The sequence below is a fragment of the Balaenoptera acutorostrata genome, chromosome 4, assembly GCF_949987535.1.
Source record: "Balaenoptera acutorostrata chromosome 4, mBalAcu1.1, whole genome shotgun sequence".
Lineage (NCBI taxonomy): Eukaryota > Metazoa > Chordata > Mammalia > Artiodactyla > Balaenopteridae > Balaenoptera > Balaenoptera acutorostrata.
The window spans coordinates 79,902,473-79,928,297 of NC_080067.1; the positions used below are offsets into that span (position 1 = coordinate 79,902,473).

Consider the following 25,825-nt stretch of genomic DNA (forward strand, 5'->3'; position numbering starts at 1 on the left):
CTGGAATCAGAAAAAACAGGCTTTACCTGTGACTTCTGCCAAGTTACCCTTCCCCATCCCCGCCCCGCCCCCCAATAGGAAACCTGGCTGGAAGTATTTCCTTGGTACTGTGAAGTTGGGCTAGGGATTGGGAACCTAGCTCCTCACTTGCCAGGGTCACAGGTACACTGTGCTCAATTGACTGAGCCTCTGCCTCAGCTTCTCTATGAGGGTTCTTAATCACAGAACCCATTCCAAGCTCATTCCGTTCAGCCCCTTGCCTCCTGGCAGCTCACTGCTGAATAATCCAAGAGAAACATCTAGATATCTCCATTAGCAGAGATCCCCAGAGATATTTTATACAACATACAAGCTTATGGAATCATTTTACTTTTTTATATTTTTTCTCCCACATAAACAAAATTCCTCTTGGAAAAACTAAATCTTATTATTTGCCACAGTTCTTTAGTCAGCAGTGAGTTCTAGGTCCAGCTCAGAGTTTCAGTTTTTCCCTTTTCTTTTTAGTCTGCTTCTCCAAGTACTTCATCTCTGGGTAAGAGTGTCACACATCTCTGAATCCCCCTTGTCTCACAGACAAAAAGTTCACCTCTTTGTCTGACATGTTTCTATCATGATTGCTGCCCAATTTTCTCATCTCTGCTTGCTTCTGCCCCCCAAATCAGTGGCATCCATCATAAAGCCTAGTGCTTCTGAATTTTTTCTTCACACATCTTCCCCTCAGGGCAAGCTTTCTCTCTTTTGCCTATGAATGTTTTGGTTAGTCAGTGCATGCCACAGTGTACTTTCATTCCCTCCTCCTGTATTAATGGGCATCAGTGATGTTCCAGGCTTGGGGGACTCAGCAGTAAATAAGCAGACATGGCTCCTGCCATCTCAAAGCTTACAGTCCTGCCCCTATTTTATCTTTACATATTTATATATATATATATATATATATATATATATATATATATATATATATATATACACACACACACACACACACATACATAAAATATCTTCTTTATCCATTCATCTGTTGATGGACACTTAGGTTGCTTCCATATCTTGACTATTGTAAATAATGCTGCTGTGAACATTGAGGTGGTTATATCATTTTGAATTAGTGTTTTCATTTTTTTCAGATATATACTCAGGAGTGGAATTGCTGGGTAATAAGGTAGTTCTATTTCTAGTTTTTTGAGGAACCACCATACTATTTTCCATAGTGGCTACACCAATTTATATTCCCACCAACAGTTTACAAATGTTCCCTTTCCTCCACATCCTCGCCAACATTTGTTATTTGTAGATTTTTTTGATGATGGTCGTTCTGACAGGTGTGAGGTGGTATCTCATTGTGGTTTTGATTTGCATTTCTCTGATGGTTAGCGATGTTGAGCATCTTTTCATGTGCCTCTTAGCCATCTGCATGTTTTCTTTGGAAAAATGTCTATTCAGTTCTTCCCATTTTTTTTAATTGAGTTGTATGAGCTGTTTACATATTTTGGATATTAGCCTCTTAGAGATCATATCATTTGCAAATACTGTCCCCATTCAGTAGGTTGTCTTTTTGTTTTGTTGATGGTTTCCTTTGTTGTGCAAAAGCTTTTAGGTTTAAGTAGGTCCCATTTTCACAGAACTAGAACAAAAAGTTCTAAAATTTATATGGAACCACAAAATATCACCAAGGCAATCTCGAGAAAAAAAGGAAAAAGAGCAAAGCTGGAGGTATCACACTCCCTGACTTTAGACTATACTACTACACAGCTACAGTAATCAAAACAGCATGGTAGGGATTTCCCTTGTGGCACAGTGGTTAAGAATCCGCCTGCCAATGCAGGGGACATGGGTTCAAGCCCTGCTCTGGGAAGATCCCACATGCCACAGAGCAACTAAGCCCATGTGCCACAACTACTGAGCTTGCGCTCTAGAGCCCACGAACCACAACTACTGAACCTGAGTGCTGCAACTACTGAAGCCCACGTGCCTAGACACCCATGCTCCACAAAAAGAGAAGCCACCACAATGAGAAGCCCGCACACCACAACAAGAGTAGCCCCCACTCACTGAAACTAGAGAAAGCCCGCACACAGCAACAAAGACCCAATGCAACCAAAAAATAAATAAATAAATAAATTTAAATTAAAAAAAAAAAAAGATTATATCTGAAAAATTAAAACAAAAGAAAAACAACATGGTAGGGGCTTCCCTGGTGGCGCAGTGGTTAAGAATCCGCCTGCCAATGCAGGGAGCATGGGTTCGAGCCCTGGTCCAGGAAGATCCCACATGCCATGGAGCAACTAAGCCCGTGCACCACAACTACTGAGCCCACGCTCTACAGCCCACGAGCCGCAACTACTGAGCCCACGTGCCACGAGCCCGTGCTCCACAACAAGAGAAGCCACCGCAATGAGAAGCCAGCACACTGCAACGAAGAGTAGCCCCCCCTCGCCACAACTAGAGAAAGCCGGAGCACAGCAACAAAGACCCAATGCAGCCAAAGATAAATAAATAAATAAATATTAAAAAACAACAACAACAACAACATGGTACTGGCACAAAAACACACATGTAGATCAATGGAACAGAAAAAAACCCATGCACCTATGGTCAATTAATCTATGACAAAGGAGGCAAGGATATACAATGGAGAAAAGACAGTCTCTTCAATAAATGGTGATGGGAAAACTGGACAGCCACATGTAAAACAATGAAATTAGAACATTCCGTCACACCATATACAAAAATAAACTCAAAATGGATTAGAGACCTAAATGTAAGACCAGACACTATAAAACTCTTAGAGGAAAACGTAGGAAGAACACTCTTTGACATAAATCACAGCAAGATCTTTTTTGGTCCACCTCCTAGAGTAATGAAACTAAAAACAAAAATAAACAAATGGGACCTAATGAAACTTAAAAGCTTTTGCAAAGCAAAGGAAACTACAAACAAGACGAAAAGACAACCCTCAGAATGGGAGAAAATATTTGCAAATGAATCAATGGACAAAGGATTAATCTCCAAAATATATAAACAGCTCATGCAGCTCAATATTAAAAGAACAAACAACCCAATCCAAAAATGGGCAGAAGACCTAAATAGACATTTCTCCAAAGAAGACATACAGATGGCCAAGCAACACATGAAAAGCTGCTCAACATCACTAATTATTAGAGAAATGCAAATCAAAATTACAATGAGGTATCACCTCACACCAGTTAGAATGGGCATCATCAGAAAATCTACAAACAACAAATGCTGGAGAGGGTGTGAGAAAAGGGAACACTCTTGCACAGTTGGTGGGAATGTAAATTGATACAGACACTATGGAAGACAGTATGGTGGTTGCTTAAAAAACTGAAAATAGGGACTTCCCTGGTTGCACAGTGGTTAAGAATCCGCCTGCCAATGCAGGGGACAAGGATTCAAGCCCTGGTCAGATCCCACATGCCGCGGAGCGACTAAGCCCATGCGCCACAACTACTAAGCCTGCGCTCTAGAGCCCTCAAGCCACAACTACTGAAGCCCACATGCCTAGAGCCTGAGCTCCACAACAAGAGAAGCCACCACAATGAGAAGCCCACGTACCACAGCGAAGAGTAGCCCCCGCTTGCCGCAACTAGAGAAAGCCTGCGCACAGCAACAAAGACCCAACGCAGCCAAAAAAAAACTAAAAATAGAATTACCATATGACCCAGCAATCCCACTACTGGGCATATACCCAGAGAAAACCATAATTCAAAAAGACACATGCACCCCAATGTTCACTGCAGCACTATTTACAATAGCCAGGTCATGGAAGCAACCTAAACGCCCATCAACAGACGAATGGATAAAGAAGATGTGGTACATATATACAATGGAATATTACTCAGCCATAAAAAGGAACGAAATTGGGTCATTTGTAGAGACGTGGATGGACCTAGAGACTGTCATACAGAGTGAAGTAAGTCAGAAAGAGAAAAACATATCGGATATTAACACATATATGTGGAACCTATAAAAATGGTACAGATGAACCGGTTTATAGGACAGAAATAGAGACACAGATGTAGAGAACAAACGTATGGACACCAAAGGGGGATAGTGGCGGGAGGGGTGGTGGTGGTGGGATGAATTGGGAGATTGGGATTGACATGTATACACTGATGTGTATAAAATGGATAACTAATAAGAACCTGCTGTATAAAAAAATAAATAAAATTAAATTAAAAAATTAAAAAAAATAAGAGTAACTAGGAAAAAAAATAAAGAAATCAGAACATTTCCTCACACCATATACAAAAATAAACTCAAAATGGATTAAAGACCTAAGTGTAAGACCTGAAACCATAAAACTCCTAGAAGAAAACGTAGGCAGAACACTTTTTGACATAAGTCATAGCAATATTTTTTTTTTGGCTCTATCTCTTAAGGCAAAAGAAATAAAAGCAAAAACACAGTTTCCATTTTAAAGAACCAGGTATTTCAGAAAGGACTGGTCCTGGAGGCAGTGTGGTATTCCAATGCCCATGGTATGGCTGAAGCTCCAGGGACAAACTGGAGACCACCTCACCCTTCTAAGGGTGCAGCTGCCTCTCAGCACCAGTCCTGTTTCCAGGAAAGGCTGTGGACCCAGTTTTGACAGATCTTCCAATTTTTCAAGAGGAGCTATAAAACATAACTTGATATAAAATCTTTTTATTTTTAAATATTAGCGGACTTCCCTGGTGGCGCAGTGGTTGAGAATCCGCCTGCCAATGCAGGGGACATGGGTTCAAGCCCTGGTCCGGGAGGATCCCACATGCCATGGAGCAACTGGGCCCGTGTGCCACAACTACTGAGCCTGCGCTCTGGAGCCCGTGAGCCACAACTACTGAAGCCCACGTGCCACAACTACTGAGCCCGTGTGCCTAGACCCTGTGCTCTGCAACAAGAGAAGCCACCACAATGAGAAGCCCACGCACTGCAACAAAGAGTGGCCCCCACTCTCCGCAACTGGAGAAAGCCCGCGCGCATCAATGAAGACCCAACACAGCCAAAAATTAAAAAAAAAAAAAATTAGCAACTTTTTTTTTTTTTTTTGGCCACACCACGTGGCTTGCAGGACCTTAGTTCCCTGACCAGGGATTGAACTCGGCCATGGCAGTGAAAGCACTGAGTCCTCACCACTGGACCTCCAGGGAATTCCCATTAGTAACTAATTTAAACACTGCATAGACCAAATATATCTGGTGGTTCCATGGCTTTGAACTCTTTTATGATTACATATTAAAATTTTCTGTATATAATTTGTTCTATTGTTTGCCTTAAAGAACTTTGCGATTCTTTTTGCCACATCCTCATCAAAATTCCCCCTTTGTACTTTCTAATATGTCCTATCATCACAAGTACACTCTGTTCCCACTGTGTTAAACCCCAGGCAGATGGAAGATATAACACCTGCCAATTCTTGTCTTTCCTGCTTTGTTTCGTTAAACCCTAAAATCAGCATATTGTTAAACAACTTCACATATATCAGTCCCAGGTCTTTCCCTAAGGCTGATAAGATTTGATAAAACTAGTTTAGCTGCTCCCTATGTTATACTACAAAGGCCTCAGAGTATTTGTCTCCCCCAAGCCCCGGTAATTAAACATTTGTCCTTTATGAATCTTGGGATTCATAGGACTTATGCTTTTTTCTTTTTAATTAATTTATTTAATTTATTTATTTTTGGCTGCATCAGGTCTTCGTTGCTGCGTTAGGTCTTCGTTGTGGTCCGCAGGCTTTCTCTAGTTGCGGCGAGTGGGGACTACTCTTCATTGCAGTGCGCGTGCTTCTCATTGTGGTGGCTTCTCCTGTTGCGGAGCATGGGCTCTAGGCATGCGGGCTTCAGTAGTTGTGGCACGCGGGCTTCAGTAGTTGTGGCACACGGGCTCTAGAGTGCAGGCTCAGTAGTTGAGGTGCACGGGCTTAGTTGTTCCGTGGCATGTGGGATCTTCCCGGACCAGGGATCGAACCTGTGTCCCCTGCATTGGCAGGAGGATTCTTAACCACTGCGCCACTAGGGAAGTCCCTTTATACTTTTTTTAAATTTTTATTTTATATTGGAGTATAGTTGATTTACAATGTTGTGTTAGTTTCAGGTGTACAGCAAAGTGATTCAGTTATACATATAAATATATCTATTCTTTTTCAGATTCTTTTCCCGTATAGGTTATTACAGAGTATTGAGTAGAGTTCCCTGTGCTATACAGTAGGTCATTGTTGATTATCTATTTTATATACAGTAGTGTGTATATGTTAATGACAACCTCCTAATTTATCCCTCCCCCGTCACCTTTCCCCTTTGGTAACCATAATTTTGTTTTCTAAGTCTGAGGACTGATGCTTTTTACACTGTGGCAGTGTTGTTTCACTGAAAGTTCTTCTTTCCCTGGCAGAAAATGTTCATGGTTTCTTCATGTATTTACTTTTTACTATTTTTTAAAAAATTGTGGTAAAATATGTATCTCCTCAGTTTTGTCATTTTAAATATTTTTATGTGTACAGTTCAGTGGCATTAAGTGTATTCACAGTGTTGTGCAACCATCACCACTATCTGTTTACAAAATTTTTCATCTCCCCAAAAAGAAATTCTGTACCCATTAAACAGTAATTCCCTTTCCCTACTCCCCCAGCCCCTGGTAACTTCTAATCTACTTTCTGTCTCTATGAATTTGCCTATTCTAGTTATTTCATATAAGTGAAATCATACAGTATATGTTCTTTTGTGTCTGGCTTATTTCACTTAATATAATGTTTTCAAGGTTCATCAATACTGTGGCATGTGTCAGAAGTTCATTTGTTTTTATGGCTGTAGGATATTTAATTGTATATCACATTAAATGTATATATCACATTTTGTTAATCCATTTATTTGTTAATGAACATTTGGATTATTTCTACCTTTTGACTATTGTGAATAATTCTGCTATGAACATTGGCACTGAGTCCCTGATTTAAATTCTTTTGGGTTTATACTTAGGAATGGAATTACTGGGCCATATGATACTTCTATGTTTAACTTTTCAAGGAATCGCCAAACTGTTTTCCACAGCAGCTGTACCATTTTACATTCCCAGCAATACATGAGGTTTCCACTTTCTCCACATCTTCCCTGACATTTATTTTTTAAAATTTTATTGTAGCTCTTCTAATGGGTGTAAAGTGATATCTCATTGACATTTTGATTTGTATTTCTTGATGGCTAATGATGTTGAGCATCTTTTCATATGTTTATTGGTCATTTGTCTATCTTCTTTGGAGAAATGTCTATTCAAGTCCTTTGACTATTTTAAAATTGGGTTGTTTGTTTGTGGTTTATTTTGAACTTAAGGGTTTTGAAGGCCTCACCACTGTAGGTCACAGGCAGTCACTCTGCACTTTGAAGAGTTTCTTTACAACCTAGAGTTACTCTCAACCTAAGAAGATAGCCTCTGGTATCAAGGGTTGTCCATTTTTAAATTCGGGGCTCACTGGAGGAACTGATCGCTCAGCCATAGAGTTTGTCCCTCTGGTCCTATCATATCATAAGATAGATGAACCAAAAACTAAAATTAAAATAAAAACAAACAGGGAATTCCCTGGCGGTCCAGTGGTTAGGACTCTGCTTCCACTGCCGGGGGCCTGGGTTCAATCCCTGGTCGGGGAACTAAGATCTGTAAGCTGCGTGGCATGGCCAAAAAATAAATAAATAAAAATAAATAAAAAATAAAAACAGACAGAAGCAGAGGATAGGATTTGAAGTTAGTCTAGTTTACTGTTCCTCATTCATCAGTTTAACAAATATTTCTTGAGCACTTTATAAGCAACAAGCACTGTGCTAGGTACTGGGGGTACAGTGGTCAATGACACAGATGTGGGTCATGTGGGAGGCAGGATAATGGTCCCCAAAGATGTCCACATCCTAATCCTGGAACCTGTGAAATATGTCACCTTACATGGCAAAAGGGACTTTGCAGATGTGATTAAGTTAAGGATTTTGAGGTGGAGAGATTATTCTGGATTATCTTGGTGGGCCCAGTGTAATTATAAGTGTCCTTAGAAGAGGGAGGCAGGAGGATCAGAGTGAGAGAAGATGGAAGCAGAGTTAGGGATTCGAAGACACAGTGCTGCTGGCTTTGAAGATGGAAGAAGAGGCCATGAGCCAAGGAATGCAAGGTGGCTTATCAAAGCTGGAAAAGGCAAGGAAGCACATTCTCCCCAGAGCCTCTGGAAGGAATGCAGTCCTGCCAACCCCTTGACTTTAGGACTTCTGACTTCTAGAACTGTAAGATAATAGATTTGCCTTTTTCTAGGCACTAGGTTTGTGATAATTTGTTATAGCAGCAGTAGGAAGCTGACACAGTTCTTCATCCCCCCATACAGGACACTGCGGTGTGGTGGGCAGCAATCAGCATACCTGGGTCTGACTCGTGTCATGACTTGGGGGAAAGTTCCTTTATCACACTGAGACTCATTTTCCGTGTCTATAAAATGGGGATAGCAATGTCTGCCTCACAAAGTTGTTGTAAGAAGTAGAGATAAGTTATGTAAAACAGTGGGCATTTAGTAGGCTCTTAGTAAGCGGAAGCTATTATTTTTGCCATCACTGTTTATTTTCTTTTAAATGCTTTCCTTTAATTAGGGAAGAAGATGGGAAATCAAAGACATGGACCTTATTTAAAATTAGGATGTTGGAAGGGGAAGGGATTACAAAATGCTTACATGGGAATAATTAGGGGAGATTCTTTTCTAGGGGGCAAGGCCGTGGCCCCAGCTGCCCTTCCCGCTCGCTTTTCCTCTCTCTTAGTGACACTGTCCTGCTGCTCAGCCTCCAGGTATCATACACAAGGATTCTCTTCATCCCATTTTTTTTTTACTGCCATCAAGCCCTGCTTCCTTTTCTCCATCTAAACCCAACCACAAGACAGGCCCTTGTTTTGTTTATCCTTCTCAGTCATGATTCAGGTCATTTTGGTTATATTTGTTCATATTTGGTCATGTTTGCTTTCTTTATGCCGTGTTGATACACAGTCTAGATTGATCTCCAGTCCTTGGTCATAAATTGTAATGAGTGTGTCTTCCTTCTCATAAAGGACAGGCTCCAGCAGCCAGTTCTGCACTGGGTATCTCATTTTCTCTGCCTGTAGTAGCTCATTGGCCAGGATGGACACCTTACCCAAGCCAGGAATTAGAATTTGTGATCTAATCAGCCCTGACTCAGAACTAATTGGAACCATATCCATCAATCACTCTCTCAGGAGAGTGGTAACAACTATATAACACCAGGGGAGGGGGAGGGGAGGAGAGAAGAGCTCAGCAGACATGCAAGATGGCCCAATGCCTCTGCAGTTTCCTCTTCTACAGCTTTACTGTATTTCTGTCTTCAGATTCCATAAGAAAGGACTATACATATCCTTATACATTATACATAGTGTACATACATAGAATATACGTATACATAAATATGCATATCCATGTACATGAACATGTATATAGCATATACAAATACATATTGAAATAAATTTCTAGGCCACTCCTTCCCAGGGTACCATGTCAGCAAATGGAAATTTAGATAACTTTCATGGCCCTGTAAATGCTCCATGTGATCAGAAATGCAGCATATCCAGTCAGCCAACCCCCAAATGCCAATCTAGCTCTGGGCTCTATACTTATTTTCTTCTTCCTTCTCACCCCAGACAAGGTTGACTGTGTGGCCCCAGTTCATCAGATATTTTCTATTTTTCTCTTCTTTGTTCTTTATTCTTTATCCTATGAAAGCTATCTGCCTTCTGCCCCGTTTTGCAGTTCTCTGGACCCTTGGGAATGGAGGCTGCCTGCTTCATGAAGTGTTAAATAAGGTTTGTTTGTATCACCTAAATTGTCTTCTTTAATCATTTTTTTTTTAAATTTTATTTATTTATTTATTTATGGCTGTGTTGGGTCTTCGTTTCTGTGCGAGGGCTTTCTCCAGTTGCGGCGAGTGGAGGCCACTCTTCATCGCGGTGCGCAGGCCTTTCACTATTGGCCTCTCTTGTTACGGAGCACAGGCTCCAGACGCGCAGGCTCAGCAATTGTGGCTCACGGGCCTAGTCGCTCCGCGGCATGTGGGATCCTCCCAGACCAGGGCTCGAACCCGTGTCCCCTGCATTGGCAGGCAGATTCTCAACCACTCCGCCACCAGGGAAGCCCTCTTTAATCATTTTTAATATACATTTCTCACTTTTCCCTTCAGCCAACTTTAAATGAATTCTGTTATGGCAACCAAAGGGTTTCAGCTAATTTAAAAGTAAAGATCTTTGGGGACAACGAGCTCTAGAATTAACCCTAGAGGAAAACCATGTAATATAAATGCTGCCATACATCCTCATCTCATTTTATTGCTGAGACAGAGGCCTAAAAACTTTAATGGCCAATGTCCTCCATCATCAAATGCCTTCATCCAAGAGAAAGTCTTTGGAAAACCACACAATGCAGTCATTACCAACATTGAACACTGATAAAAGCATTATATCGCTCCTTGAAATGTATAAAAAGATAAGATGAGTTCAGGGTGTCCACAGCCCTGGCCAACTGATCTCAATTTCTCTTTGTGTGGAAAAAAAAGAAGCAATAAAAATGATGCACTCAAAGTTTCCTTCTTTCTTTCTTTCCCTTCCTCCCTTCCTTCTTTCTTTCCTTCTTTCCTTCTTTCTTTCTTCCTCTATTCTTGCAGGCCCAAGTTAGTCTGAAAAGAGGCACTTTTGAATGAAGATCCTCTCCATGGGTGCAGACATTAATGTTTCGAATACCTTGTAGGTTTGATTGTTCACACTAAGCTAACTCACCAAACCAGGCAAGTCCTACCATGTGTTCGTGCAGCCAATACCCCCTGTAGGAAAGATCCAAAGATTGAGTGGGAATATGCTGAATGCCTGCCTTGGGCCAGGCATCTGACTTCTATTCATTCCTCACAGTTATCCAGTGAGGAGGGTGGTGTTTTTCCCATATGACAGGTAAAGAGCTGAGGTTCAGGGTGGTCAAGTAATCTGTTCAGGATATCACAGATAAAATGTGGTGAATTCCATCTCAGTCTAGGGCCTGCAAAAAAAATTGTTTTAATATATATTAATTTACTTATTTGGTTGCATAAGGTCCTAGTTGTGGCAGGTCTGCAATTTTTAGTATACTAAGCACAACCTTCAGTTGAGAAGGACCTCATTCCCAGGAAAAGAGTTGTAGAGTTTTCCCACTAGATCTGGAACAGAGCTCATGCTATAGCCTGTGTCAGGAAAATACTCTAAACATTTATCCAATGGACTTCCTATGGTTCTGTTGCTATGGATTCTAGGTGCTAACCTAAAACAATAAAACAGCTGGTTATTTTACCAGCAAAACAAGTTTATTCAGGAACAGCAAAGAATTGCAATTTGGGACATGCAACTATGGTGAACCACATGTAAGTCCCGTAAAGCAAAGGAGAGGAAACTCTTTTATAGAGGAGAATGGAAGTTGAGAGGGACTATTAAAAGCAAAAAGTCCGTTGGAAGAAACTTAGTGTTCTAAGTATAGTGGCTTTTCATTGGCCGACCTGTTGCCATGCAAGGAGAAAATCTTCCTCCTAATGGTGGTACTAAAGTAGTGTAACTTCCTGCCCGAGATGCAAGGTATGTCTCTTCCTGTTAGGATCTGTGTTGATGTCGAGTGGAACATGCATGAGAGCTCCCCTTTCTGGCCTCCCAACTCCATTTTAGTGAGGTTCCCCTTTATTAATTTTCACAAGGATTCTACTTTCAGAGTTTATTATAACTGCCTTCTGAAGTGGTCAGTGAGAGTGTGAAGGGTTAGATGGACAAGGCCTTGGGCTGGGGAGCAACCCATTGTGGGGTTCTCATCTCTGCTTCTGATTCCTGTGCCTTTGATTCCAAGTCCATAACAAGGAAATAATAATTCTTGTCCATTCTACCTCACAAAGGACAAAGAGGAGGAGAAGTCACTGCCAAGAGTGAGTCCACCAGTGGGCCAACACACTGCGGTCCAATGTCCAAGGTCCCCTCTCACCCTTAGCAAGATCCCTGTGATGGCAGAAAAAAACGTGGCAGATTAGAAAACTCAGGCAGATGCCTCCTCTTAATGTCTATGTGCTTCTCCTAGCCCTACATACTATAAGAGCTGCCCTTCCCTGGGGCAGGGCAGGGACCTAGCAAGACAAGCCAAACTGTCCAAGCCTTATCTAGGTCACCTTGAAGCAAGATAAGCAGGGCTTCAACTGTATTTCCTTGAACACAGAATAAAAGGACAGGGATGAGATTAAGTAGCAGGGAAAAATTAATTGCTCCCCTCCCCTAAGGCCTCCCGTAAATGCTATTACAGCACTTATAACTATCTATCTTACTGTTTATTTTCATGCCTGTCTCCCTCTGATAGTGAGCAACTTGTAGTCAGAGATCTTTTCATGTTACACAAGAAAAATGTGAATACATTTTCTGTGTTAAATAAAAATAAAAACATTATAGAGAAGCCTGGGGTCCTCTTTGACCCTCTTTTTTGTTTAGCATCCCCAATCCCAGTCCTCTCCTGGGGAGTAACCTTACTTAACAGGATGAGTGTAGGTATTTTTCTATGTATTTCACCAAATGAGTGTCATACACATATGTAGCTTACACAAGTTCAATTTCAGCCAAAACAGAACAAAACAAATAAAACTCTGAGAGAGACATTGTAATTTAACTAGTACCATTCCACACACTGAGTCAATGGCCTGGAGAAGTGTGGGATGAATGACAGAATCCCTCAGTTAAACTCAGGTCCCTCAGCTGTCCTGGTGCGTCTCATAGTGTGACCATTTCACCACCCTTGGGGATGATTTTAAATATTTTCAAAGGTATTTCTGATAATGCTTGATTTTTGCCTTAGACATTAACTTTTGGACCCAATCCCTATAAGAGTTGTACTACATACACCCACTCGGGCTCAGTGACACACCATGATGCCCAGTGCAAGATCTGAAATACAGCCATAAAGTTAATTCCTCTGTCGGGACCCACAAAACAGAGGCAACCCAGTGCCCTCCCACACACACACACAAATCTAAACCTAAGTCAGCAGCACTTACGGGAAATGTCTCACTGTCAAGGAAGCCTAACACCAATCTCAGTCCTCCAGCTCAGCTTTAGCTGGTTTACCTGACCCTAGAAAATAGGGCCTCCTAGCCAGTCATGCCCTGTTTCGTGTTGCCACTTCTAACGCAAAACTTGCTCTTGCCCAAAATCCCTGGGAAGAGCAGTCCACTGCTGGAGAGGCCCTGTACTTCCCCAGTCCATGGACTGCTTTCCCTTGAATAAAGGGCATCACACTAAATTGTTTTAGTTTTGTCATTTGACTCTAGGATGAATGCTCTGTAATTTTTTAGGACAAAGGAAAGGAAAGAAGGAACGATCTGGGAGTGGTGGTACCTTACGAAAGAAGAAAATCCTGGCTACAGATTATTCTGAGTAATGGTATTTCTGACTTTGCCAAGATGATATCCAGAGGGAACCACCACTCTGCTTATGTGTAATGTGAGTCTTAAACAGTGGCCATTTGGGGGCTACCTTTCAGAGCAGCAAGTGTGGGCTTTCTGTTTTGAACATGACGTCACGCTAATAGGGCCTCCATCAGCAGGAAATACCAATGACCCCTGTCCACATGAACTCCGTGATTCCAGAATCTGACTTCAGCCAGATGTACTTTTATTTATTTATTTTTAAATTTATTTAATTAATTTATTTTTGGCTGCGTTGGGTCTTTGCTGCTGCACGTGGGCTTTCTCTAGTTGTGGTGAGTGGGGGCTACTCTTTGTTGCGGGCTCTAGGCACGAGGGCTTCCATAGTTGTGACACATGGGCTCAGTAGTTGTGGCTCACAGGCTCTAGAGCGCAGGCTCAGTAGTTGTGGTGCACGGGCTTAGTTGCTCCGCAGCATGTGGGATCTTCCTGGACCAGGGCTTGAACCCATGTCCCCTGCATTGGCAGGTGGATTCTTAACTACTGCGCCACCAGGGAAGCCCAGCCAGATGTACTTTTAAACAGAACCAGTTTGGCTATATTTTCTCTCAAAACCAGGGGAACTTTGGGCCTTACTCTCCTCACTACATTCTCGGGGATCTGGTCTCCTGGCAGGTACTTGGGGTTTTTAGGGTCCTGGTTGATGATTGCTATCAAATCTCTCCTACCCACCAGCTCCTCCTTAACCCAGAGTTTCACTTTACTATCAAATTTATTGTTTTTTGGATATTCGGGACAATGATTCCTGCAATGGGGAATTCCTTGCAAAGGAGAAGAAAAGTGGGTGGCTGATTCTTACAATGTTAAAGATTGTCCCAGAAAAAAAATAAATAAAATGGTCATCCCGGAGTTGGCACAGCCAGCTCAGAATTGCCAGATAATTTCCCATCAGATCTGGCCTTCCACAGGAAACAGCTGCATTAAGGGAACATCCTAGCTCCTGCCCAGCTGTTCCAGAGTGTGGGGCAGAGCACAACTGAAAGCATGTAGCTAAGTACTCATTGTGTAAGCCTTTTAGCCCAGCAAAGGTATCAAAACCAGAGTTGTTCATCCCTTCTGAGCAGGATAGAAAATGGGGATTAGAAGGGCTGCTAGAAATAATCTAATCCAGACATGTCATTTTAGATTTTTTTTTCAATCCATTCAATTTACAAATGAGGAATTTGAGGCTCCAAAAGGGGAAGTGTCTGGTTCAAGATCACACGTTTGCATTATTGGCAGAGGGGAAATGAGAACTCAAGTCTTCTGACTTCTAATTCAGTGTTCATTCCTCAACACTGAGCTTTGGAAGCACTGGGTGAAACAAAATTAAACTTCATTCTTTATCCCCAGACATCTGAGCCTTTAATATGCTAATAAAGTCTTCAGACTTTCCCAAACTTTTTTGACTGGATTACTGTTTTAATACAGTGTCTATTTACATTCTCCAAAAGAGGATTAGAGGATTCCTCATAACAATTTAGGAAATGCTACCTATGCTAAGTGCTACACCAAATAATTATTCACACATAATCCCTACGATCAACATTATGCAGCACTGATGCTGAAACATAGGATAATCAACCCATGGCAAACATCACCCGTCACCTAAAGCTCAGCCATGAGCTCTGCATCTCAAAATGCATAAGTGTGTATGTTGGGGGAGGGGGAATGTGGGCAAGACCAGGGCTAATGGTCAGCTCTTCGCCGAGGTGCAGTCCTTCCAGCATATGGGATTTAGGGCTGGTCAGCCTCCATTCAACATGCATTGGTTGTGCTTCTGAGACGTGTCCTAGATCCTTGCCCTCAAGGAGATCACAGTCAAGTAGGGGAGCCAGCACATAAAGGAGAACTGTGATGATGTAATGACAGGGACATGTACAAGACAAAGTTAAAGGTACTGAGGAGAGAGAGTGAAAAGTTAGGCCTGGAGAAGGGGTTCAGGGGCAGTGGCTAGAAAACTTCCCAGAGGGGTCTTTCCACCGGGTGTTAAAGGCCAAGTAGAATTCACTAGATGGCTGGATGGGGTGAGGCAAAGACTATGTACAAAGGCAGAGAGGGGAGAAACACCATGGGTTTGGGGACAGCTAGGTAGCTGAGTATTGCTGGTGAAAGGGGGGGAATCACAGGGATATCTGGCAGGGAGCTGAGTATGAAGAGCCTTCTGCACTGTGCTGAGGTGTTTGGACTTCACCTGTGCATAACTGAAGGCGTTAGCCCAGTCTCTCTCCGTAAATACCAAGCATTCTGTGACTATGCGGAGAGTCAGCTACCTCCTCAGGTCAGACTAAGATTCCAAACTGCCTTGTGAACAGATGGCGTTGTGAGTGTGGAGCTTCAGAGAGAGACGCTGGCTGGGGCTGAGTTTCACAATACCCTCTTCTACCACGTACAGTTTTAAAATGGAAGCTACCCGCAACTTAGAGAAGCTACACTGTTCGAGAATTGTTGAAGAATTTAGAGTCAAAGCTATCCTTATAGCTCTTTTTGTGGTTAAGATAACTTAGACTCTGAGAAGTGAGGTGATACAGCCAAAGGTATCCGCAGTAGAACCAGGATGAGGACCTGTGTGTCCTGCACCCAAGACCAGGGCTTTTTTTTTTTTAAATTGCAGTTAAGTTATCCAAACCAAGAGGAGTTTATCATCAAGCTTGTTCCCATTCATTTAGTCAACATCATTTATTCACTCTCTTCTGTAAATTTGGTTTTAGAGACGGAGTATTCATGGATGACAAAAACCTGGTACCTGTGCTGGAGGAGCCCAAGTCAAAGGTGAGGATATTAGGCCATGGGAGGCCCTGGTGGCTCTGGGGACTGACAGCATGCTGAGTGAAACAGGACGGTCCTTACATAGCTAGCTTCGGATGATCATTGTATGAATATAGGCTCCAGGTTGCCTCTATAGAGAGAAGCCAGAAATCTAGATTTTTGAGTAAAATGTTCTGATTTTTAAAACACGGTAAGGGCCAAACAAAATAGATCTGCAAGTGAGTTTGATCTATGGCTGCCATTTTATGATTCCTGTTCTAGGCAATTGTTTTATATATATATGCACACACATATATACACGCACACACATATATACACACACACACACATATATAAAGGATCTTCCAGTGGGCTTGTTAAAAATACAGAATTCTTGGCTATATTCCAATATTTGGAATCAATAGGCCTGGGTTGGGACCCTTTAATCTCCACTCAGCAGAAACACTTTTGATGCAGGTGGTCCACAGACCACACTTTGGGAAACCCTGATCTAGCTGTTGTGTTTCCCACTTAGAAGCTTTCATCTCATCCTCTTAATCTTGGGTCCCAGAGGATTCATGCCGCTGATTTGACTGTGCTGCGGTTCAGTTAGGAAACGCTGTTGTGGAGGCCAAGCTGTATACATTCAGTTCATGTCAGTGATGACAAGCATCCCATGCAAGCTCAAAGAAGGAACAGCAAAGACAAACACAGGAAAAGGGCAGAGGTGTATAGATAGTTTGTAGGAGGATGGAGACAGAGAGAAAGCCAGGGTGGGAGGGGAGGGGTCGAAGTTAACTGCTTCATCACAACAATTCACTGCGGGTGTGGGCTTCAGAAGAGTCACCCACTGTTACACACTGACTCTAATCTCTGTCCCTAGCTCTCCAATTGCTTATCTGGCTAGATACTTGATCTGCTAAGAGATGGCCCAGGAGCCTCTTAGAGGAGAAATGATTCTCTGGGTTGCAGCAATACCCTCCCTCCCAGTAGACTATCTGATTTAAACTTTCACCTAAGACTAACTGTTTGGGGCCATTTTAATTTAATTTAATTAATTAATTTATTTATTTTGGCTGCACCGCGCGGCATGCAGGATCTTAGTTCCCCAACCAGGGATCGAACCCGTGCCCCCTGCAGTGGAAGTGTGGAGTTTTAACCACTGGACCGCCAGGGAAGTCCCTGGGGCCATTTCTGGATTCTCAGCAGGGGACAGGCTTCTTCACAGAGCATAAGTTTCAAGGGGAAGAGTATAGGTCATTGGAAAAGCAAAACTACAGGGACAGCCTTGACCTGGCCCCTGCTTACCATGCCAGCCCCATCTCCACACCTACACTAGTCCAGCAATCCCCACATTTGTGGATCTCACACTTAATGCTGTTTCTCATCTCCATGCTTTTGCTTGTGTTGCCCCCTCCCAATGCCTGGGATGCAGTCTGTCCCTTTTTAACCCTCCTTCACCAGTTCAGTGCTTACTGTTTCATCATCTAAGACCCTCCTGACTACCAGGCTGGTAAAGTTCTGCTATCTGTGCTCCTGTGATGCCCTTTCCATACAGTTATCACTCCTTTACTACATTTGATTATATAATCCATTTGGAGATCCATCTTTGTCTTTGGACTGGGAGCTCTTGAGTGCGGGGCTACTTCTTATTCATTTCAGTATTTCTAGAGTTTATTCCAGTGCCTGGCAACAAGCAGGGGCTCAACAAACATTTACTGAATAAATGAGGTTTAACCACTCGGGAACTATGCAATCTTAGCAAATCACTTAACTTTCTGGAGTCTAAGATTTTATCTGTACAGTAAGGTAATGATACCTCCCCCGCAAAGCTGTTAAGAGAATTAAGTGAGATAATGTACATAAAAGCATTTAGCATAGCACCTGGCTAAGAGGACGTGACCAATAATATTTTTTAAGCTAAAAGAAGATTGAAGAAGTCATCTGTTCCAGCTTCTTGCTTTCATTAAGCCAGTCTCCTCATGCTGCAGGATCTAAATACCATTTTAGTTTAAAGGAAGAAGAAGGTAACCACGTGCCTCCTTCTGGGGATACACACTAGATTGGGTTTCAGAGAACAACACTCGGAAGGGCAAGTTTTCCAGAGTGCACTCTGCCTGGATCACACCTAAATAGATGAGCAGGGTTTGCATATGAAACCAAGTCAAATACTCCTTTTACCCAGACTCTCATGAAACAATAAACACTCCAGACTTCCACTACTCTTTAAATCAGGAAGGAAAAATGAAGCAGAATCAATGGTCCCAGGCTGACTATGTTCCAAAGATAGGATGTTACTTCTAAACTCTAACCCATCAGTCCTTCTTACTTCCCACACTTAAGATAATATCCATTTGCCTTTGAAATTGGGAGTGGAGGAAGAGTGAGTAGACATAGTGGAGAGGAAGATAAATTGGCTGGATAAACTGGCTGTTGTTTCATTGTAGTGACTGAAGTAAAATAAAATCAACATATCTTGTTTGTATCATTTTTACACTTAAATTTGCCCTTGAAATAAGGGTGGAAGCTATAGAAGGTCTTAACATATGGACGTATGAGCCTCCCCAAGTCTCATTTAAGACTAGAAGTTTGCCTTCTTTAAGGCAAACAGAAGGAAGCTGCCCAAATCCAGAGTGCAGAGGACCTATCCTCAGGGTGCAAGTCTTTGGACAGCTTGATTCAATCTACTTCAACGCATATTTACTGCCTACTTTAGGCCAGGCACTATGCTAAGAGCTGGGGAGACAGATACCAATAAGATGCGGCACCTGCCCTAAAGGAGCTCCCAGGCTGGGGCCCCCCTTCCTAAATGATGTCCAGGTCTATCAGTGGATGTGCCGAGTGGGAAGGACATATGCCATCTCCCCTCCTGTGCCTACACTCATTCCCATTCAGCTCCAATGCAGTCTCAGAATTGTTCTCAACATAGCACATCTGACTGACCACCTGGCCAGGAGTTGAATCTATCCCTACAGCTGGTAAAGTATGTGCTTTGGAAACAGGCAACTCTAAATTCAAACCCCAGCTCCAGCACATACTAATTGTGTGGTCTTGGGAAAATTCCTTACCATTCCTTGAGCTTCAATTTTCTCATCTGTAGAATGGGAAAGGCTTCACAACAACACTGTGAGGTTGGCACTATTACTGTCCCCATTTTAAAGATGAGAAAACAGAGGCACAGATAGGGTACATAACTTGCAGAAGAGCAAAAATAGAAAGAAGGAGAGCCAGAATTCAAAGCCAGAGGTCTATTTCAGATCCTGTTCTGGTAGCTGCTGGGCTACTCTCCTCTTAGGCTGATCAAATACTCTCTAGGTGCCAAGAAGCACAGAACTGCCAGACTCGGATGAAATATTCAGTAGAGGGTTTATTAAGGGCAATATTCCATTGGCTGAGACATTAGCTCCGGTTGGAGACAGTTTCTTTTGTCTTCAAGTAAAAAAGGCTATGGTGGAGAGGCCTGCTGGATTTGCAAATATAAAGGCTCACGTCATATTTAAACTATGTGGCAGAGTCTGACTCTTGAAAACAACTCACCTGATAACAGAAATATGAGAGTCAGAGATCACTTGACACAGTAGTTCAAGCCCATCTGACTAAAAAATGTGCCTCTGGGGAACATTGTTAAAGTCACCACCCATTTCTAAGAGGATTCCATGGTGATCAAGGCACAAGTTTAAAAGTAAAAAAGAAAATAAGGCAAAACTTAACTCAGGACTGAGCCATATTAAGTGGGCTGATATTTGTAGAACTCTAGAACAGTGCCTGGCACCTAGTAAACATGAAGTGTTTTGTAAATAAATGAAATACAAACATGTGGGCGTGGAGGAAGACCTAGTCAAAAGCACCCATGCTTGGGTGGCAATTGATCTTTTTTTTCACACCCTTCCCCCACTGACCTTAGAAAAAATCTTTTCACTTCTGAACCTCAGTTTTCTTGCTTGTTAAGTGAAATTATAACAATTACAAATTCAACGGACTTGTAAGAACCAAATGAGACCAGTGAGATATAAGGATGAAAATATGTCATTTGTAAATCATAAAGCACCATACAAATGTCATTATTATTACTATTATTGAAGGACTAGAATGAGGTTCTGAGAGAGTCACATTTCTGGTGCTGGTGCCCAGGATTTTCTGCCCTTCTCCCCAGCCCCCTCCCTGGCACAGCCCAACCGCTAGCTGAGGGCCCAGCCAAGTAGGGAGTAGGGGAGAGCTGTGTCCCTGGCACCCGGGGCCGTAACACAGCGTGCCCTCTCTCCTTCTCTTGCAGAGCCAAGGATGTACAGAGTTATTGGGAGTAGCTGCATCTTGTGCGCCAGGTCAGCAACATTCAGCGTTAGACAGACTTTTGTGGACTGCCCTGAGAACCCAGTGACCCAGGGTAACCTCATTCCTGTGGGCCCTGGCATTGTGAGTTTTAAATGACTGGCTTTGTAATTACACTTCACAATCCATAACCTATTCCAGAAGAGGGGACTGCTTATGCAGAACTAAATCGAACTGCTTGAACTACGGTGTGTCCATCAGAAAAAAGTACAAAACCATGGCATTACCATAAGCTGTGAGAATTACCGCACAGAAAATTCCCTTTTCTTTCTCTCTCGCTCTCTTTTTTTTTTTTTTTTTTCCATTTTCTTTTACTGTTCGGGAGAGAACCATAGTTACCTATTGATTTGTCTCTAAGGTTAAATCAAGGGGAAAAAAGAAAGTGACTCCTCAAGAATATGTGAAAGACAACAACTCCATGGATGCCATGTGTAGGATTTAGCTACCACGAAGGGCAAAAAGCAATATAAAGCCACCAAGGAAAGATGCAACTGCAAGGTAATAAGGAGGAAGTCTGATATGGCCCATGAATTTAAGAGGGAAGCAGAAACCACCAGGCTGATGGCAACTTTTTGTAAACACAGCTTTTAATCTACTTTCCAGTACGCCATCAATAGCAGAGGTCAATGATTTCCGTCTAGAAATATTTAGACAGGTTTCTTTACCTGAAATAATGTGAGAAGGTAATTAACATCAGATGCTATTTCATTTACACTCCCTAAAACTCCAGCAGGTAAGTATTAATAACCCACTTTTAATAGGTTAGAGAACTGATTCCTAGGGATGGTGTGTAGTTTGCCCAAGGTCATACAACTGTAAAAGGGTAGAGCTCTGGCTAAAGAATTGTCTGCCTTTAGTCAGTGGTCTTTCAATCACGCCGTGTTGTCTCCACCGTGTAGCCCTAGAATAGAGCTGCACTACCGAACTTGCAAACGGTAGACAGGAAGAGGATCAGTCTGGAAAGTAAAATTTGGTTCTCATACATATAGTAGGGAGTTCAGTCCACCTTGGTATAATGCCTTTAGCTATCTGACAACTGATGGGTATTTTATCTGGGAGATGCTGTTCTATCTGGTTCACTTATTCATAGAAGAATCATTTGTTTATTCAACATACATTTATTGTACCAAGCATTTTTCTAGGCAGTAGGGATAGAAAGATAAGAAATAGTGCTATGCTCCATAACTTACATGCATGTTATATATATTCTTTTCTGTGTATCAATAATTATGGAAAAAATGAACCCACTTGCCCTGTGGAACTTCCTTTCCAGTGAGGCTGTAGAGGACCAATCGTTAAGTGCACTATAAGTGCTGTACTACAAGCATGGGGCGCTTTGAGAGGTCAGTGCTTTCGTCAGTGTCAGCAATTATTCCTAAGGCAAATTCACACACATATGCAAATAAGGCATCTTGGGGAATTCATTTTAACCATGTTTGGAATACTTTCAGACTTCAAAATTGTTTTGGCAACAGGTTTAGACAATAAAGACCCCTAGGGAATTCCCTGGAGGTCCAATGGTTAGGACTCTGCACTTTCACTGCTGAGGGTACTGGGTTCAATCCTAGTCTGGGAACTAAGATCCTGCAAGCCTCAAGGCGTGGCCAAAAAAAAAAAAAAAAGACCCCCATACCTGTGCTGTCCTGGAACAAAAAACCAAACGAGTGGCGTAGGCTAAGTTTGGCTCAAATCCTAAGATGATTCTGATCTTCCCAAAGACATAGTGTATCCCAGCTAAGTCCCCAGATGTGTTCCAAGTGTCACAGAAGATTTTGGGTAGCTAAGGATCACAAATGAGCTTTCTTATTTTCGGAGGGTTTGAGGCTGAGAATGAACACTTTGCATGGGACCTCTCTTTCCCCAGCCCAATACTTTTATATATGTGAACATGATTTAAATAATTGGGTATAGCCTAAAACAAACACCAGGAATTAACAGATATAAGCACTAGAAGAATCATACACTTGTTCATTCATTAATGTATTCATTCATTCAATATTTAGCATCCAACAGGGCCTGTGCTTCAGTGGAGAATATGAGATGAACACACCTCTCAGCTCCCAAGAGCACGCTCTCTAGAGGGGCAGGCGAAGCGTGAACACAGACACTTTGTGCAGAGCGAGCTAAGAGCCCACAGTGGCTGTTGGAACAGGCGGGCTCTTTTTTCTGAGAGCAGAGCAGTACGTTATGTTAGAATTTGATTTTGGAGAAGGAGGAGGAAGGTACTAAAAGCAGAGAGCAGAGGGACTTCCCTGGTGGCGCAGTGGTTAAGAATCTGCCTGCCAAGGCAGGGGACATGGGTTAGAGCCCTGGTCCGGGAAGATCCCACATGCCACGGAGCAACTAAGCCCGTGCGCCACAACTACTGAAGTCCGCACGCCTAGAGCCCATGCCCCGCAACAAGAGAAGCCACCGCAATGAGAAGCACACGCACCGCAACGAAGAGTGGCCCCTGCTCGCCGCAACTAGAGAAAGCCCATGCGCAGCAACAAAGACCCAATGCAGCCAAAAAAATAAATAAATAAATTTATTTTTAAAAAAAGAGAGAGCAAGAGTAAGTGCAAAGCCATATAACTGTGAAAGAAACTGATGGGTTCAGGGATGGCGATAAGTCACGTGTGGTAGGAAAAGCAGAGCACAGGCACAGGAGCCGAGGCTGTAGAGGAGAGCAGGGACAGATCATGAGGGCTCTTACACTGAGGAGCTCGGAACGTGATGGGTAGACAAAGAGGCACAAACCGTAAGAAACGTTTAAGCCCAGGAGTGCCACAGTCATATTTGCATTTTAATAGATCACTGAAGAAGCAGTGAGAACGATTACAAAGGGCGAGAACAAAGGTAGGGGACCATTTAGAAGGCTACAGCAGTGACTTGACACAAGTAATATGAAAGCATTTTCATTCTCAGAAATTTAAATGATACAGAAGCTCTTCCAGGAACAACACATTATCCTACTAATGGATATTTAGGCTGTTTCTAATTTCTTATTATAAACTATGAACATGCTTGTACAGACAGTTGTTCAATAAATTGCTTATGAAAAACACTGTGTCTTTAAAAAGCTAGATAACCATCATCTTGTCATGGCTAAATTGATTTTTCCAGGAGTTAAGGGATGTATAAGATGGTAAGGTAACTCTTTAAGATTACTTCAGGACTGAGACCAGGATTATGGAGAACAATACTCAGTCCATCAGAATCCAGTTTGATGTAGGGAAGAACTCTCACAGCTCTGGTTCTGGTCTGAATGTTTGTCTTCCTCAAATTCATATGTTTAAATCCTGACCCCCAGTGTGATGATATTAGGAGGCTGGGCCTTTGGGAGGTGATTAGGTCTTGAGGATGGAGCCCTCATGAATGGGATTAGTGTCCTTCTAAAAGGGACTGCAGAGCTCTCTTGCCCTTTCCACCATGTGAGGGCACAGCAAGAAAGAAGCTGGCGTCTATGAACCAGGAAGAGAGCTCTCACCAGACACTGAATCTTGGACTTCCAGCCTCTAGAACTGTGAGAAATAAATGTTTGTTGTTTAAGCCACCCAGTCTATGGTATTTTTGTTATAGCAGTCCAGACAGACTAAGACAGCTCTCATGGACGTGCTTGGGAAGCAAAGGTGAACAGGATGAAAATGTGATTTATTTTTCCTCTGAGGCCTGGACCTAAAGAAGAAGCTGGTGACAAAGGGGAGAAATTGGGCTGAATGGAAGAGCCTTTTCAGAGCTCACACATGAAACTGATGGACCAGGCAGCACCCAGGAGGTAGTGTCCCACTGGGTCCTGAAAGGTCATTTGGACATTTGAGGCTTAAAACAAGTACTCTCCACTTTTCCCTCTCTGTGGCAACTCTCTTCCTAGTGGCTTCTTGTTAACACTCGAAACAACTGAAACCCTTCCAAGGTCTGGGTCAGGTTTGTTTGAGGTCACATCTTCCTCAGTTTCTGTACCTGACAGATTGGTGTTAATTCTTTGCTGAAAGCCCTGCAGGGATCAAGATTTCCCAGTATCTTCCCTGTAGACTCATCTCAGGGTCTCCCATACTTTCATAGTCAGGGAGACACCCTATGTCTCCCACCTAAAGCCGAGCTCAGGGTTCTTTGTTCAGATTTTAGAAACAAGGATGAGGACAGGAGGTCAGTTGTGATATTAGAGTTACGGCATTACAGGAGGCTGGAACTCAAGATGGGCAGAGAAGCTTTTGAGCACTGCTCTAGGCTAAACTGTCTGAAGCTCTGAGTATGTGCAGATTTAATAATGGTTAGTCTTTAAATAGTCATATAGTAAAATATTCTTTCACTCGAGAGAACAAAGGATTCCTAAGAAGTGTCTTAAAACTGTAGTGGTGGATCCTTTTTTTTTTTTTTTTTGCCGAATGGATTCTATTTGGTTAATAAATAATGCTTTTCCCATCGGTCTATCGAAGTCCAGACCAGCTGTGCAGATAGGACGCCCAGCTGGAGGAACGGGAAGCATTTTCCTCCTCACCTTGGGCGACGACGGCCAGCCTGGCCTTCTCCTCGGGGCTGAGCTGCAGCATCGTGTCCACGACGGGCAGCAGCCGCTCCCGCTCGCTTCCCGGCTTCAGGAGGATGAACTGCAGCAGCACGTTCTTCAGGTATTCCAGGTTGGCGGCCGACTGCTCTCGCGCCTGGTTCCTCTCCAGCCGCCTTATTTCACTCTTCAGAAGCTTAATCTGCTCCATGAGGATGGCGTTGGTGGCTTCTGTTTCCCGAAGCAGCCCGTTTAAGTGGTCGGCACTTTTTGTGGTGGAACTGAGCTTTTGAACCAATTCTTCTTTGGTGAATTCAGCGTGCCAGGAAGGAGGCTCGAGTCTGGCTTCGGGAGAACGGAGCAGCTGCTCTAAGGACTGCGCCTGGATGCCGGCGGAAGATATGGACTCGGTGTCCGTGGTCTCCATCCCCTCCCCCTCCTCCCGGGTCGTGGCTGGCACGTCCAGAAGCGGGAGGTCTGTGCTTCTCCTTTCTCGAAGGCTCCTCAAAGGTTGCTGGGAAGAAGCTGGGCTTCTTGTGGACGGCTAGCTCCGGAGCTGGAAGATCTGGGCCTCCAGCCTGGTCAGCTGCTGCTGCAGCGTCTCCACCGTCCGCCGGTGCTCCTCCTGCAGCTGCAGCACCTGGTCTCGGAAGCTGCCACGCAGGGCCTCGTGCTGGGCCGAGAGCTGACTCACGGTCTGCGCGTGCTCAGACTTCATCGCGGAGTTCTCCGACTGCAAGGCGCACAGCTTCTCTCGGAGCCCGGTCTCCTTGGACACGATCTCCTGCAGCAT

At 43.1% G+C, this 25,825-nt stretch overlaps 1 protein-coding gene and 1 pseudogene across 2 annotated transcripts in view; one reads left to right on the forward strand and one right to left on the reverse strand.

Moving 5' to 3' along the window:
* The window catches only part of LMLN (leishmanolysin like peptidase), a 122,990-nt gene extending 99,005 nt beyond the window's left edge, over positions 1-23,985 (forward strand). The window contains exons 17-18 of one of the 2 annotated variants that reach the window (XM_057544958.1): positions 16,181-16,241; positions 22,550-23,985. In XM_057544958.1, coding sequence (XP_057400941.1) covers positions 16,181-16,241; positions 22,550-22,625 — 137 coding nt within the window. In that variant the 3' untranslated portion in view covers positions 22,626-23,985. Of the gene's footprint in view, positions 1-16,180; positions 16,242-20,490; positions 20,604-22,549 lie in introns of those variants that run through there. The other variant, XM_057544960.1, reaches the window with a different exon arrangement.
* A 970-nt stretch (positions 23,986-24,955) lies between these two features.
* Positions 24,956-25,825, reverse strand: LOC102999738 (GRIP and coiled-coil domain-containing protein 2-like; annotated as a pseudogene).